At 40.7% G+C, this 16281-nt stretch overlaps 2 protein-coding genes across 2 annotated transcripts in view; one reads left to right on the top strand and one right to left on the bottom strand.

Moving 5' to 3' along the window:
• The window catches only part of focad (focadhesin), a 68162-nt gene extending 58968 nt beyond the window's left edge, over window positions 1–9194 (top strand). Inside the window, exons 33-44 of the mRNA XM_030076322.1 lie at window positions 1009–1080; window positions 1530–1632; window positions 2034–2114; window positions 2675–2803; window positions 2883–2998; window positions 4103–4363; window positions 4836–4925; window positions 5364–5541; window positions 6454–6551; window positions 7214–7465; window positions 7864–7939; window positions 8834–9194. Coding sequence (XP_029932182.1) covers window positions 1009–1080; window positions 1530–1632; window positions 2034–2114; window positions 2675–2803; window positions 2883–2998; window positions 4103–4363; window positions 4836–4925; window positions 5364–5541; window positions 6454–6551; window positions 7214–7465; window positions 7864–7939; window positions 8834–8907 — 1530 coding nt within the window. The 3' untranslated portion in view covers window positions 8908–9194. The remainder of the gene's footprint in view (window positions 1–1008; window positions 1081–1529; window positions 1633–2033; window positions 2115–2674; window positions 2804–2882; window positions 2999–4102; window positions 4364–4835; window positions 4926–5363; window positions 5542–6453; window positions 6552–7213; window positions 7466–7863; window positions 7940–8833) is intronic.
• A 10-nt stretch (window positions 9195–9204) lies between these two features.
• hacd4 (3-hydroxyacyl-CoA dehydratase 4) lies at window positions 9205–15917 on the bottom strand. Its single transcript, XM_030076323.1, has 7 exons — window positions 15863–15917; window positions 15023–15129; window positions 14091–14218; window positions 13877–13986; window positions 12562–12668; window positions 10494–10625; window positions 9205–9652 (listed from the first exon to the last, which is right to left on the bottom strand). Exons 1-7 carry the CDS (start codon window positions 15865–15867, stop codon window positions 9570–9572), a joined length of 672 nt encoding a protein of 223 aa, XP_029932183.1. The 5' UTR covers window positions 15868–15917; the 3' UTR covers window positions 9205–9569.
• Window positions 15918–16281: the final 364 nt, after the last annotated feature.

Raw genomic sequence — 16281 nt, 5'->3', positions numbered from 1 at the left:
GATATCAGCATATTTGTAATATGCATTTTTACATTACTTTTAAATTACTTTAAATTTTCAAGTCCACTTATACTGGGAATATCACTGGCATCCATTTACCCTTTGCTCACATATAGTAAAACATTCATTGTCTTTCAGTATCTTCAAGAAGAGGCTTGTCTGATCTAGCAGTCTGATATGAGACCACTGTAACCCTTGTGGACATCAGTTTGCATTAAAGTGGAAATGTCTTGGTGATCCTTATCTTGCATTATAAAATTATTTTTTGGAAATAAAGTAAAAGCGCACACTCACACTTACTTACACTACTTAGGTTTATTTCACCAGCATGTCAGACAGAGCCTTACTTCGTGTTTGCTTTATATTATAAAATTATAACAGTTGATCGGAAAAGGCTTCACTTTTTGTGCATGGGTTTAGAGACCGAGCATTGTATTATAAATCACTTTGTTTTTATGTTTTGATTTCTTTGAAAAACATGGAGAAAAAAGGTGAAGAGCAAATTAGCAAAAAATTACTGGAATGTTAGAAAAAAATAGCAATAAAAACTGTAAATAAAAAAAAAAAAAAACGATCAGAAAATGACCAACAGAATAACAAAATTCTTAATAAAAGATTACCAAAAAGTTAGCAAAAACATAGCTAAAATGTAAAAGAAAAGAAAAAAAATTTACAGTAATTATGGTTTAAAGCAATAAAATATGTTGACAGTGTCACAGGGTGAGGACTGCTTAGGGTCTGAGATCTGCCCCAAGGTGGTGCCAAACACACACACACATTTCCATCAGCTCACACTCGTCTCCACAGCAGCTTCCAGTGAGCACAACAGTAAAATACATATTGATTCCTAGATCAGCAACACTGCCAGTCAATGCCAAATTCTCATATCAGTCTCATATCACAGCAGAGGACTACCTGAGCTCTCAGTTTTGTCTCTAAGGGTGCTATAAATGATTAGTATTGTCTGTTTATTGCTGGTTTCATCGCGGTCTTTGTTCTGTGTTGCAGCTGAAGAGTCAGTCAGAGCTTTCCTCCCAGCAGCAGAGCCGGCTGAACGAGGTGATTCGTGCCATCACACAGGTACATGAACACTGTCCTCTGTTTTCATAGGTTGAGAGAACTTTAACAGTATTATCAGCAGTAATAGCATAAATTATATTATTTGGCTGGGCTATTTTTTAAGAAACTAAACTCTTTTCTTGTTATTTTCCTATCTGAATTGGAAAGTAGATCCGGCAGGTAGCGTCTGTAGAAAACTTCTGCATAGTAGCATTGTACCAAGAAGAAACAGCCTGATAGTATGTGCACAAAAAATTATGTGATGTGAATTCATGATGAAAGACACAGTGAAAGACTTCCTTAGGCTAAAGGCCTATCTCATTTTATTGAGAATTCATTGCTTATTTTTGCTGATCAACCCAACGAGAGCCTGAATCATTTGTTTTGGTTTGCTTCTTTGGATACTTGTTGGATTGATATGTCTTTTTCTCTTTTTTGTGCTGTGGACTAATTTGTCTCTTTTTTTGTAGATCATAACATTCTCAGGAGCCATTGGTTTGCAGTCCAACAGTGCCTGCCTGGTGGGTCATTTGCATTTGGCCCATATGTCCACTAGTCACAGTCACACAGCAGGTAAGCACAGCAGTGAGAATAGACATTATGCGACAAATGGCATTAGACTTGTATTTGTTGAATAAATGATGATGAATGATGTATATCAGGCTTGGCATAGCTGATTAAACTTCCATTGCTGCAGTATCTACCATGAATAAATGTCCATTGTGGCCATTGCCCATTGTCGCTTTTATTTATGAATTAGTTACCCAATTATAAAAGTAGTAATCAATTCTTGAGGGAATCTTTCTAGCTGTTTCCTTGATGTGTTTTTCTGACATTCAGGTGGTATTTTTTCCCTTCAACCCTGATGGAAACAGCTACAGTATTTCAGAAGTGCACTTGAGAACCTATTTGAAGTGCTGTTTTGGTGATAAATGTTGCTCTTTTTCTCTACCCATGCCCTATCATCCTCTCAGTTCCTCAGGACTTCAGTTATCTCTCAGAGAAGAGCGTCCTCAGATCAATTGTTGACTTCATCACAGAGGCAGGAAAGAAAGGTTTGTTCGGTCAGCCCTCTGTTTCCATCACTTTTTTTCAACCACTACTTCCGTGCCATCCCTCGTTAAATTATTTCCTCTGTCAGATTGCCTCAACAGTTGTCAGTTATGTTGTATTCATTCGAAAGGGGAAGCACACAGTGGCAATGTTGTGCCCAAAGATCAAATCACATTTATTTAAGTCATAACATTAAATTGAACATAATAATTGAACAGAAAAACTGTAATGCTTGTTGCCTGCTGTATCTTTTTGGCAATAAATTTCTGAATATATTAGTTTGTGTCATTTGAATCTATGTAGTGAATCCCCTAACCTACATAATCATTATTTTTACTTCTACCACAACACTGAGGAAATTATATAGTCTAATGTGAACCAGTCTCACAAATAGAAAACCAAAAATTCAGCTGCATCAAGCTATATTGACATAAAATGTCTGTAGAAATATATCTTAGAATTGCAGGATTAAAGTAATTATGCTCCTATTTTCCATCTAAATGTGTTCATTTAAATGATGTTTTTTCTCATATGAAAATATCCTCCATTGTCTTACACCCAGGTCCAGAATTTGCCCATCCAGCACTGGTTAAGACTGCTCTGGCACCCCTGGCATCAGTTGGAGCAAGTTTCCAATACCCACCCATCAACTGGAATGCAATCCTGTCACCTCTGATGAGGCTTAGCTTTGGTAAGAGCACTTACATCAACATACAGTTGTATAAAAACACTGGCTAGATTCAAACCATCAACATATTTTTTTTCCACAGGGGAGGATGTTCAGCATCAGTGTATAGTGCTGGCAGCGTGTCAAACCCAGTCTTCTCAGAGTGCCTCTCTCTTTCTGGGCTCATGGCTGTCCCCTCCCCTTGTGCACAGTCTTAGTGTAAGTTCTCCTTTAATCTTCAAACTGTCTTCGGTGGTTCAAGGTAGGTGATGGATGAACCAGGTTAAAGACCCCTGTATCAAATTCCAGGTTCCAGATCAGTTCTGTCAGTGTCAAAAATGTCGCAGCATAATGGTGTGATGAATAAGGACAGTCGATGACAACACACTGGTGCCCTGGTATGTGTGGTCGAATTAGTAAAGCAAGTCCTCAGTTAGCATAGAATATAAGCACAGTGGGAAAAAGGGCAAAGGACACAGGATGTGGGAGAGGAGACACAGGATATGGACATAGTGTGTAGGATGTAGTACAGGGATGTTGTACAGCAGTATAAGGATCACAGAATGCCAAACACGGCATAGGATGCAGTATAGAAGACAGGGTGCAGGACACAGGACAAGATGTTGAACATAGGACAGCAGATGTAGGACACAAGATAAAAGATGACTCAAGATGTAACACATAACACCGGACACATTATATTGGATGTAGGATATTGGATGATTGGGATGGAGGACCCAGTGCGTTGCATGCAGAAAGTAGGATGTAGGACATAGGATCTTGGATGCATGATGGGAGATGTTGGATGATCTTGGGCATGGGATGTAGAAGACGGGGACATGAATGCAGGATGGGAGGGTGTTGGCTGTGGGACCTAGGGTATGGGATGAAGGATGTTGGATGCAGGATGTGGGATGTAGGACACAGGATCGTAGATGCTGGATGAAGGACATAGAACACAAGGTCCTAGATGCAGGATGAAGGACATAAGACACAGCATCCTGAATATAGGATTTTGGATGTGGGACGTAGAACACAGGATATTAGATTCAGGATAGAGGAAGTAGGACATAGGGCACAGAATCTTGGATGCAGGTTATTGGGATATCAGATGCAGGACATGGGAGGTTAGATGCAGGATGTATGATGTAGGACATATGTCCCAAGATGTTGGATGCTGACTGTGGGATGAAGGGCACAGGATGTTAGATGCAGGACACAGATTTACATGAAGGTTTGAACTTGTCACACATGCAATAAACCTAGTAGATCATCAAAGTCACCCAGTCTGCAGTGGCTTTACTGTCGATATTGTTCCCTCAGTATCGAACACGGGGCCACCTGTACGAGACCCTGGGCCTATGGATGAAACATGTTGCTGAGGACAAGTTCCAGGTCTATGTGGAGAGCTTGGGCCTGCAGCAGTTCCAAGAGGATCTTCGAGCACAGCGTCTGGCCCTCTGCCAGTCCCTGCTGCAAGGCCTCGCCCAGGCCATGGCCCTCCCAAACCCCCCCAACAACTGCTGGACCATCCTCTGCTCCACCACTGAGAAGATCTTCACCCTTTTGCCCAACCAAATACAGGTACAGGGCAAGGTTATCCATCAGCCAAACTGAAGTGAATGCAGAGACATCCTGAAGGTCATAAATACACACCAGACATGCTTAAGTGAAAGAGTACAAAATTGATGATGGGGTAAAATGGTTTTCACTTTTTCAGCATGTTCCATTATTGCCCAGATTTTTGGGCGTAAGCATCCCAGTTATGCATATCTAACCAGTCAGCACCAATTCAGTTTGTGCTATTTTACATATTCATAATGATAATGGAATAAAATACAAATGGCCAAATGCAGTTTACACTAAAAATAACAATAGATATATTTTCATTTTTTACATACAGAAATTCCTCTGAATGACTACAGCTGACACACTGCTTTTAGGTTAATTAATACACTTCATCCGTGAATTCATTATTTCCAGTAATGGCTCAGGAGATTTGAACTGTACTTGCAGGAGAACCTCTTTCTACTGATCATTACTTCATTTTTTGTAGGATAATGAAGTGGAATTGTACGTGGGAATTGCCAAGTGTCTGTCAGAGCTGTCAGACACAGAGATTGACCGAATCGCTCAAGTCACAGAGGTATGATATGACAAACACACTCAGACACAAATAATCAAATGAACTATAAAGAGAATTCATTCAGATAACTGTCACTCACAGCTTTAGTTTTCTGTTGTGTATTTGTTCATTTATTTTTATTTTGCTCTCATTTTTGCATTAATTAATTTGACTGCCTGCAAGGCCAATGGAAAAGGGTTTTCTCAAGTTGAGAGAATTTGAACTTTTTATTGGATATAATTTTTTATAAGTCTACCTAACACAACAAAGCAGAGGTAGGATGTTCTTTGATATAGGCACCTGGCAAGCAACAACAGCAATCAGAATGAAAACTGAGAAAGAGGCAGTGGTTGCCTAACTTTCTAGCACACAGCACATTGGGGCTTTACTTAAATACAAAAGTCAATGTGCATATGTAGCTGGATATGATCAGCAGCTGCTCTGCACTCTCCTGTTCAGGCTGAGATGGAGAAGACCTGCTTTGTCTTGGCCTACTTGACGTCCCAGGGCAGAGTTCCTCTGCTGAGCCTCAATGATGTCATCGCTGCCGTGCTCCGTGGATGGCCGAGCCACAGAGTCGGCTGGCTCCTCCTCCAGACTTTCTACCAGTGCCGTCTGGCTGCCAGCCCCAATACAGGTCAAATAAGAAACTCATCATGCTCTACAGCCAAGGAGCTTCAATGCTACATCTACATCGTATGGGAAAGATTATAGAAACAAGTTTAATTTCAGCTTTCAGATAGGAAAAAAGAAACCGATTTCCTATCTTTCCAGTGGTAGATACTATTTAGGAACCTGAATCCATATTGCAGAAATGTCCCAACCTGCAAACCTTAACTGTTGGCAAGTTGGATTTAGGAAAAAAACATTACAAATTCACTGTTCCTAAATCAATGTTGGTATCCTAAGTTAAGTTTGGATTTGTTTCTGTTATACAAAATAGGGAAAATGTCTATCTCAGGCTCTTCCTATCTTAAGTTTTAAGATACTTTTTGTAATATAGCCCCAGGGGAGCAGAGATCAACCCAGATTTCCCACACTCAGACCTGCAATAACGCCTACTAGGAAATCCTGGCAATCACATGTAGGGAATATCGTTGCCAGTCATCAATATGCAAAGCAAACCTTCTGGGTTCACACTGCAGCATAAGTTCATCAGAAGCGAATAGTGACCAAAAAGCCTTTCAAATGAGTTTGACCACAGGATTTTTGATCTGACAATGATTCCTGTAAGATGTGAATGTAATGTAAGCCTCATTACTCAGTTACTAGCACACTTCCATAGACAAATCTATTGATTCATATATGCCTATCTCTTTGTTTTTAGCAGTCTTTATTTATGTCACGTTTTTCTGCACTTTAGCACCATGAGTGAGAATATTTTTCTCTCTTACATCTCGCATGCCTCTTGTTTGTTGTCTCATGTATTATTAGGCCTTATCTGTGTAGTTGTATGGCCTTCACTGTATATGCAGCACATCAGACATGTTTTTTGACCCCTTCCTGGATGAATCCACATGCTGAGATGATTTTTTTCTCTGCGTCTCAGGTGTCTCCAAAAGGATGGAGTGGCTCCTGGAGCTGATGGGACACATCCGGAACGTCGCCTATGGGGCAGCCTCCGTCACATGTGGAGACACCAAACTGGTATGTTCCCGAGCCAGTGCTGGACAAACGTGACATAGGATTTCCAGGCATGTCGGTGTGTTGTTGACACATGCCACAAATGACAGTGCATATGTTGAGAAGTCTGTGTTTCAACATGTAGGCGAGAGTTGAGGGTTCCCCGGGTGGAATGGCTGTCATTCCTCGGCTGGTGTGGAATGCAGCTGCAGTCTGGTTGGGTGTGTTCATGTGCAGGCAGGTTTTATACTTGAGCTTGTTGTACTTAGAGGCACTCAAGCACCACAATGCATCAAACAAAATACTTTTGCTATGTAAACTTAGTGTTAGACTGATATATCAGATCAGAGTTTATTGCATAATAAATGCTACAGTGGTTGTCTGTGAGAAACCCTTGAACTGATAAGGAAAGCCTTCATTTTAACAAGATACCAAACAAATATGCATGAATAGGAATTTTCAACATCATTATTAGTCGTAGTAGCAGTGGCAGTAGGATTGTCTAAATGTCGTTGCTATTGGATTGGATTGGATTTTTCTTGCATGAAACTGCAGATATTGAAAATCTGCATGTATTAGCAATCAGTGTATCCCAAAATCTTGTCAGGATCATCACATTTCTGTTGACTCCTACATACAGTATTATACATAAGAAGCTGGACTTCACTTCCCATGCTCCTTTGCAGGCCACGGATTTCCTCCTACAGATCTTTGCTGGCGCTGTGGTTTGCTGGGCCGACCAATCCATGCCGCTTCTCCTCGGCATCAGGGCCCAGTGGTTCCCGTGGCAACCCGGCTCCAAGCCTCCCGCTCTGCAGCACAGTCTCTACGGCGGAGAGTCACTCACCGACCTCACCCCGCCGCTATGCATGCTGGGATTGTCTCACAGCTTGACCAAACTTCTGGCCAAAGAACCTTGGAGCAGCCAGTCACAGAAGGTCAGTTTCCATCTTCATGCTGTTAGCGGGACGATTCAAAACTGGATGGAGACCAGACTGGAAAATGACCACAGCAATACAGGAAGGAAACATTTTGACGCCATGGAAACGCTTTGACCTAGTTAGAGAAAATCAAAGAAAAATCATTTTTTACTACAAATTTTTACTACAAAAGGAACCCTTGCACCCCTTTTTTTTAAAGTGTGGCTTCCAGATAGATTTCCTGCAATTCAGTTCTGTTTAGACTAAGTTTACCTCCCAACCGAGCCACCCACCCAGTTTTATCACAGATCTTCCTGCAGAGTATGTTTGCTTTGTTAGAGAGACGCAGCATGATGACAGTATGTGTTTTGTGTGTGTGTTGTGTGTGTGTGTGTGTGTGTGTGTGTGTGTCTCAGTTCATAGACTGGCTCCTCAGCATTGCAGAAGCTCCCGAACAAAATGTTTCAAGCACTTCCATCAGCACAGCCAAAGGTGACAAACACAAAAATGCTGTCCATCTTAAACATATTACACAACACTATCTTTTCTTCTTAAAGGTAACACTGATTGAGCACAACCAATATGATTATCTGCAACTCACTTCAAATTATTCATGCAGACACACTCCTCCACTGATGACGTGAAAAATACATGCCAGTGTGGTAAATCTCAATGTGCAGTTTCTTTACAAATTCGGGTAAATTGTGAGAGATGACATCAAAAAGGCCAGTCATTCTGTCAAATCTGAGGAAGAGTCCTTCATTACAAAACAAGAAATTCACTGCAAAAAAAGAAAGGGAAAGTTATGGCCATGGATATATTCATGTCCAGGCATTTGTGTATGTGGAAGTTAAGAAGTCTTAACTCGAGGGCTCAGACAGTGAAAAACACCAACACATACTGGCCTGTCTGTCACGTTGCTGCACCAGTGTTTTTAGTTTTAACTTTCAAACCCACACTGTGCTTGGATTTATTACATGTTTGTGACAATAATATTTTCCTACTTTCTTTCCACTGCAATTCCTGGCCTCCCAAGACATCTATTTTGTAGCGTCAGGCTAATGTGTTACCTGATATACTGGACTAATATTGTTCTTTGATTAAATAATGTATTTTGGCCAGGCAGAGGTCCTTCACCTCTGCTAAGATGGACGTTTCTTCCTGACCACAACTGTAACAATCACCCCGTAGAACCTGCAGTGACCTTTGTACATTTTATGTATTCTTAAAAAAAAAAAAAAGTGTTAGTCAAAACATATTTGCTTCTACTCAGGACGCATTCATTGCAACAACTAGAAGTTTATTTCTCTTCATTTTAAGCTGAAATTCTAATTGAAGTTCTGGTTTGCTTTTCTAAGGCTCTTTGTGTTTATTGTTGTGTTCCAGCTGCCTTGCTGGCCTTGAGGTCCTCTGCAGAGTTCAAGAAAAAAGGCGTATGGACGAGAGCTTACGGCTGGTAAAGGTCCCTCACCAAAACACGGCTGGACTGTTGCCTGCACACGTTTTGCCTGTCCTCATTGGAAATGGAAATGGAAGACGGTTGGGACATCCAGTGCTGCCATGGACTTTTGAAATGAACTTCCGGAGACTGATTCAGTTTACAGCTGCTTTTCTCGCGTGTATATTTTGCATTTACAGGCTGAGACAGATACAGCACCGCCATTTCTGTCAGCTTTACAGTGGCATTGTCAAAAGGAATGTGCTTTGTCAAAACATTATATTCCCATTAAAAGTACCTCAGAAAATATGTGGAGAATTTTAATTTGTTGCTCAGTAACAAGGTGTCAAGAGAAAAGAATTATTATTCTACATAATATCTTCATCTAAGTATACCTTTAAGTGATTGTTTGTACACATTCATGATTAGTGATAGATATATAGATGCAAAGTAACAGACGGTGATTCATTTTTATTTTTACAGTTCTTCCTGATATTAAAAACTCCTATAGCAACAATGAGGAAACTACATAGCACAACAACACTTTTTAATATCTTGGCAACATTTTCTGCTGCTATGGCACACATAAGGTCTTCTGTAATCGTGGAAAGCTGTGATTCTCCCGTAATCACAGCTTTACTTCACTGGATGTCCTGTTGTTTGGTCCATTCACTTCTTTGAGTGTCACTTTCTTTTCAGCTTCTTGTTCCATTTCTCCAGGTGCTGTTTTCTCTCTTTCAGCAGCTGCCAGACTGTGAGAGAAGCCCCTGAGAGGATAGTATTTCTGTTAGCATGTTTGTCTTTGGAAGGACAGGAGGGACATGACACAGGCCTTTTTTTGTGCAGGTGCAGGTCAAATGTGAATCCAGTTTATCAGGGCAAAATGTTCAGTTCCCAGAAAAAAGCCAAGAAATCTAGCATGTCTACTTAATTCTGCTATGTACGTCTAGAAATGCATTCACTGTCCACTGTTCCAAGAGCTGAGGACCTCCAATATGGCTGTCAGGACATGCCACATCACCTGAGAGCCCTCTGTAAAGGCAACAACAATTCAGCTCAACCCTTCCTTTCATGTGCAAAAGTTTATCATTTGGTGAGTTTTGTTTTCTAGCTGTGCAAAACCAGCCAAACTTACATGAATTGAATATTCAGAGAAAAAAACTCGGAATTTCAAGGTTAAATTCCAAGATTAGGGTAAAGTCATACATTTACAATTTAAAAAAAAAAAAAAAAAAAAAAATAGGGCCCTAATATGCCATCGTAAATTTCTCCACCAACTTTCTCTGGACTGGAAAATCTCTCCCTCACTTCTCTATGTTGCTTTCTATTGCTCACTCCACCTACTTGTAAAACTCACAGCTAAAAGTCTCAGGTACACATTGCCTTGGGGTTGTTAAAGGCATGAGGCTGAGAAGTGCAGGAAATTGCTAGCATAAGTCACCAAGGCAGGTTGAGACACAGTGTTTACACCATAACGCAAAAAATAACTGCTGAAATGCATTTGCCACGCGGTAGTGGATTTTTCCTTTGAAGTCTTGTAGAAAGTACTTCATTGTTGGAGTTGGTTTGTGGCGGGACAGACCTCAACAGAAAAACATATTATCTTACCAGCTGCCAGAGCTGGTAGGAGGACCAGGAGGACAATGGGAAGGTGGATGTGGGCTGACACTGGCACAGTCAACTGGATGGAATAAGAGCCCATGGAGTCAAAGTACGGCAGGGCCTGGTACAGAGTCACACCTGGAAAAGCCACAGCAACATGAATACCCATCAGCAGAGAGAAACCTCATGAGATGGGAAAAGGGAATTAGTAACGGCCCCGCCCCCACTCCACCACCACCACCAAAAAAATGCAAGGAAATCACCTGAAAATTAGAAAAAAAAGTAAAATACCTGCAAAAATATGCAAAAAAAAAATCTTGTGTTTAAATGATTGTCCAGGTGTTTATCCCTTTGAAACCTGACCAACTTCACTTGATTTCTTTCACAAACATGAGGATACATGTGATAAGCAAATTAGAAATAAATGACCTGAAAATTATTAAGAAATTACTCAAAAAAAGGTTGCAAGAAAATTACAAAAAGTAAAAAGATTACTCTCAATCTCTGTAGAATGAATAAATAAAAACTACAAGGAAATTACCAACAAATTCCCTGAAAAAAACCAAAACAAAACAAAAAGAAATGAAGTGAATTTTGCTGAGGATAAAATAGCACCTTTCAAAATAAAAGCCTGTCCATGTTCTCCTGGGTTTCAAAGGGTTAAAACTGAAAATGGTGTTGACACATACATACATGATGCTGATGGCAGCTTTTGTCCGTGCATGCTTATCTATAGACTTCAGCTGTGCGTTGTGTTTGGCTCATTTCACTGAATGTGCATGCTGCTGCACACGCTCGGCTGAGGCTGGAATGTGCTCTCCACACACACTTCCTGACATGTTATCACTTGTCGTGTTGCCAACCCACTTCCTGTACGCTTGCTCGATTTTCCTTACAACATATGAGTCTTGTCACAATAGGAAGGCTGGTGTTATGTGTCTGTCAGGCCCCGCTCACTGTCATTATCTGCCCAGATGTAGTACGAAGAGGCTGAGGAGGGGTTAGCTATGTCCTAGGGATCGATTGTTTTTTGGAAACTGGTGTGTTCTGAATACCTTAGAAAGAATGGAGTTTAAAGGGATATTTCACCCGTAATGCCTAAGTTTTGTATCTAGTACAAGGGGGAGAAAAAACAAACAAAAAACCTCCAAGCTTCAAATGGTAAATTTACAGGAAAAAAAACTCTGAAAAATATTTTTTCTTTTATTTTTTGGCTAAGGAAGCATATGGCTTGACTTTGCAAGGTTGGATCAGCCACACTACAGAGACTGACACTTGCTGAGTATCAGGCCTGCAGCTGATGGCCTCATCAAATTGTACTTTGCAATGGGATTTAGTAACAAGGAAAACCTGGTGATTTTAGCCCAGAATCACAATATTGTCTTCTTCTGAATAGGCCCAAGTCACGGCAATGTCTCTTCAAAGTCCAGATGCTGAGGAGAAGATTGTGATTCTGGGCTCAAATTGCCAGGATTTCATTCTTACTAATTCCCATAGAAGAAAAACTTTTTTCATAGTTTTTTCTCATGAATTTGAGACTTTATAATCTAAGAATTTTCAAGTTTTTTCTAAAAAATTTTTTTTCTCAAATTTACAAGCTCAATTCCAGAATTCTTTTTTTCTCTCAAATTTGTCACTTCATAATCATTTTTTTCTTATAAATTTGTCAGTTTATTTACATAAAATTGAGTTTTATCTCATCGATTTACGACTTTTAGCTCAGAATTTCTGAGTTTTTCATTGCAAATGTGTGGCTTGCAAAGTAGAATTTGATGAGTTCATCAGCTGCCTGATACACGGCAAGTGGCAGCGTCTGCAGTGTGTGACTGAACCAGCCTCGCAAAGTCAAGCCATTTGACTCCTTGGCCAAAAAGTAAAAGAAAAAAAAATATTTTTCCAATTTTCATTCTAGTTTACCATGAAGGCTTGTGAATAAACCTGTCTTTGTCGGAGAGTGAAGGCAGAATACGGTGAGCAATTGACACAAAAATTATGTGTTATGGGTGAAATACTCCTTTATAAATCAAAAGAGTTTAAACGAATGACACTGAAATACACTGATTGATTTGTTCACCTTCTGTGACAACTGACAAGATGTAGATGGGGATCCACAGTGTGTAGCGAGTCCACAGCATGTCGAAGGAGGGCGTGTCCATAACACACAGCAGCTCATGTGGGTACCTGAGAGAATCAGTCCATATCCACATGTTAACTGAGGCTTCACTCAAAGATACATGTACAACAAGGCTGCAACCAGCAGATACTCTCATTACCAATTAATCTTTTTTTTTTTTTTTTTTTTTACTATAACAGGCTATTGTTTGATGAATGAATTGTGTAAAGCAATGTACTCTTGGAGTGTGAAGTGTTTGGCAGACATGTCAGTAAACTGTACAAGTTATTGCTGTGAATAGTGCTAGTATGAGGTTTAAGGAGCCTTTGTGTTATAAACTAGTTGCTGTCAAAGCAAAGGGACAGACATTGTGTTTCTTTAATTTATATTGTATAGTGTCCTGCTTCAAGCTTCGATTACCCTCCCAAAAGTCCGACAGATTAATGCCATGCTCTGTTAGAGAGCTGTTGTAAGAAAAAGACCCCAAATTATTTTGTGTGCTCTGCTCCTGTATTTATGATCAGGCCACATACATGTAACTTTTCTCTCTTCCTTGAAGAACCAGTGCTAGTTCCTCAAATATCTGTTACTGTTTTTTTTTGCAGGTCTTTGAGACACCATTGAACCATTTAAAACAGTGGTGGGGAACCAGGTGAAGTGGAGGGCCAAGTGGCTTCATGTTCTCATTCCAACCAAAAACTCCACCAGGTGGTTTCACTGACTAGTTCCCCCTCTCAGCTTTAAAGTGATGTAACCAATGAAATCACCTGGTGGAGTTATTGATTGGGATGAAAACCTGTAGACTCCTGGCCCTAAATGGCACATGGTTTCCCACCTGTGATTTACGGAAATGCCCCCTTTAAAGAACCATGTTCTGAAAGGTTCTCTGTGGAACCACGTAAGAGTCTCCTATGGCATCACTCTGAAGAACCACTCTAGGTTCCAGTTGGCACCTTTATGTTTCTCTGTGTGCAGCTGGGCAGTTTGGAGTTTAGACATTTTTAGCTCACCATGGTATCTGGTCAGGTAGTCTTCTAGACCAGACTTGGCACACAACTGCAGGGGCGCTATACTGAGGTCAAACAGGGTAAAACTAACTGCTGGTTCACTTGTGGCGTGCTCTTGTGGCATTTGTCAGCACTAAAAACTCACCAGCTGTCCCTGTCTGATGGAGCGTTCTTGTAACATCTCATGCTTGCTATGTATTTAAAGCATGGACAAAATGGATCAACTGAATTGAAGCGATATGCCTTGTGTAGTACTGAGAAGTGCATACCGTAGTAGATCTAGAACATTCCACAGGAAGAACTGCACACAGACAACTGGTTTACTTTGGACGTCCTCCAGCATGATGACCATGACCAGCAGGAGATTCCTCTCTATAACCTGAAAAAGAAAAAGCATATTTTTAAGTAGTGACGCATACACCTCCACCTATTTCACATGGACAAAATAACATGACAAAGTTAGGTCAGGTGTTTGGTACACACTTGGACCAAGCGAGGAAGAGGCCTGGCCTTCTCGATGCCATCTGCGATATGGAAGAGCTCCAGGATGGACAGCAGCTGGCAAAGACTCATCACAACCCCAACAGAGTAAAATGTGTCCGCCAAGGCATCTAGACATTAAAAATAGGTCATATGAGCAATCAGCACCAGCTGCTGCAGGCCTACGCAGCCCTTTCAGTTGTGCTATACACAAGCAAAAGGGTTCTCTATGGAACTAGAAAATATTTCTTTGAGCTTGTACCAAAGCAAATACTTAATGTTGCTGTCAAAACACACAGGTCCTCTACAGCTCCATGTTCAAATGCATTTGCAGTGATGTTTCTTAAAAATGCCTGAATCACACCACAGCCTTTTACAGAATCACACCTAGTTATGTTTCAGGATTTTAATTTTAAAAAATCAGAGGGTTCCTTGAGTCATTGCAGTTCCATATAGAACCACTATCCTTGCAAAAAAATCTTTAAAAACCATCCTTTTTCCTTTTTTGGTGTAGTTACACAACTAATAAGCAACATTTGCATTTGCTCTACAAATATGTTTATTTTGCTACTCTGTCACTGCTGGATATCACTCAGTAGTGATTCAAGACAACTCATGAAAGATTTTAAATTTGTTGTTCTTAACCTTAAATTTCTTTTCTCTGGTACACATGAAGTAATGTGTTTTATGTTCCTGGTTTACTTGGAATAAACAGAGCTGGGCAGTTAGCATAAGCAGTGATAGTCACTATGACTGAAAAAAAGAGCGCTGTCTACAGAAACACAAACTTCATTGATAGAAAATCCAAGGAAAGAGCTGTCACGAATGGGAAAAAGCAAACACCAAAATGGAGATCAAAAAACAACTCATGGAGTACCACTTTAAACTTCAACATGTGATTTGATTTCCTTTGACAGCCTCTGATGCAGCCTCACCTCGACCAAAAGTGAGAAACCTGGCCATCATATTTGCCAGTATCCATGTGTGACCACAAAACTGGAACAGGTTGTACGTAAAAATGTAGGCAAGCCTAATGCTGAGCCTGCAAGAAAAAACGAGGAAAAAACAACAGTGTATTAAACATATGTTGTCATATATTTTCAAGTCCAATATGCCAAATAAAACAAATTAGACTGCTTCAAAAGATTTTCAAAACTGTGATGCTCTAAATGCTAACTATTAGCCTCCTGCCATTGTGGTGGCTCCCCCCAGCTAACAGTTAGCATTTGGAGCATCCAGCCAGTATCCAGCACTCAGTAACAATAAGAGGAAGATGGCATCACTACTGTCCTACGTAACAGCTAGGTGGGAGTGAAATAATATCACATTTCAGAATAGGTGAACTGTCCCTTTAAGTACTGAAGTTCTGTGCTGTGAGTGTGAGGAGCTAATAGTGGTGGGAGAGAAACCTCACCACTGAAAGAGTGCTATTCTCATGCATTCTTGGAATCATTTCTAACTTCAGCAATGAAAATACAAATGAAAGTCTCCCTCCTGGCTGGGGAGCCCCTGGAAGCCTTTCAAAAAACCTGAGAACCCCCTCAGGAACCCTGGAGGTCCCCGGACCGCAGTCTGAGAACCAGTAACGATAACAAACTGACTGCCTTCCTTGCTTATAACTCCTCTCCAAGTCGTCATCCCGCCCTGAGAGCGGGCTCCAGCTGCAGCAGCGGGCTGCGGCAGTCCGTGTCTCTCTCAGCCGTGCGCGGCACCGGGCAGGCCGCTGCTCTCAGCTCCGGGCTCCGCTTCCACCGAGCCTGCTGGCGTGCCCTTACCTCATCCTCCCTCAGACTGCAGCCAGCAAAACAAACACACTCCCGTCCTGTCCGGCTCTTCCTCAGCCTCAAGCTCACTTTTCTTACTTCAACTAGGAAGTGTCAGTTTCGCCTGACTTCCTGCCGCGGGCTGGCAGCAGCCTGGCCGATAGGGAGCACAGCAAACGGGCTGTGGGACAGACAGGACGGCCCAACCGGCCTCCGTGTGCCTGGCATATTATTAAATATACAAATATACATATATACATACCACTACTATTTCTACTACTACCACTACTTCTATTAATAACAACAGCACCAAAAACAATAATTATAATCATTATTATTAGTAGTAAAAATAACAATGATAATCAATGATATTATTATTATTATTATTATTATTATTATTATTATTATTATTATTATTATTGTTGTTGTTG

This window comes from Myripristis murdjan, chromosome 18 (genome assembly GCF_902150065.1).
Source record: "Myripristis murdjan chromosome 18, fMyrMur1.1, whole genome shotgun sequence".
NCBI lineage: Eukaryota > Metazoa > Chordata > Actinopteri > Holocentriformes > Holocentridae > Myripristis > Myripristis murdjan.
Note: the sequence above shows the minus strand (reverse complement) of the source record. Positions and strands in the feature narration are given on the sequence as shown.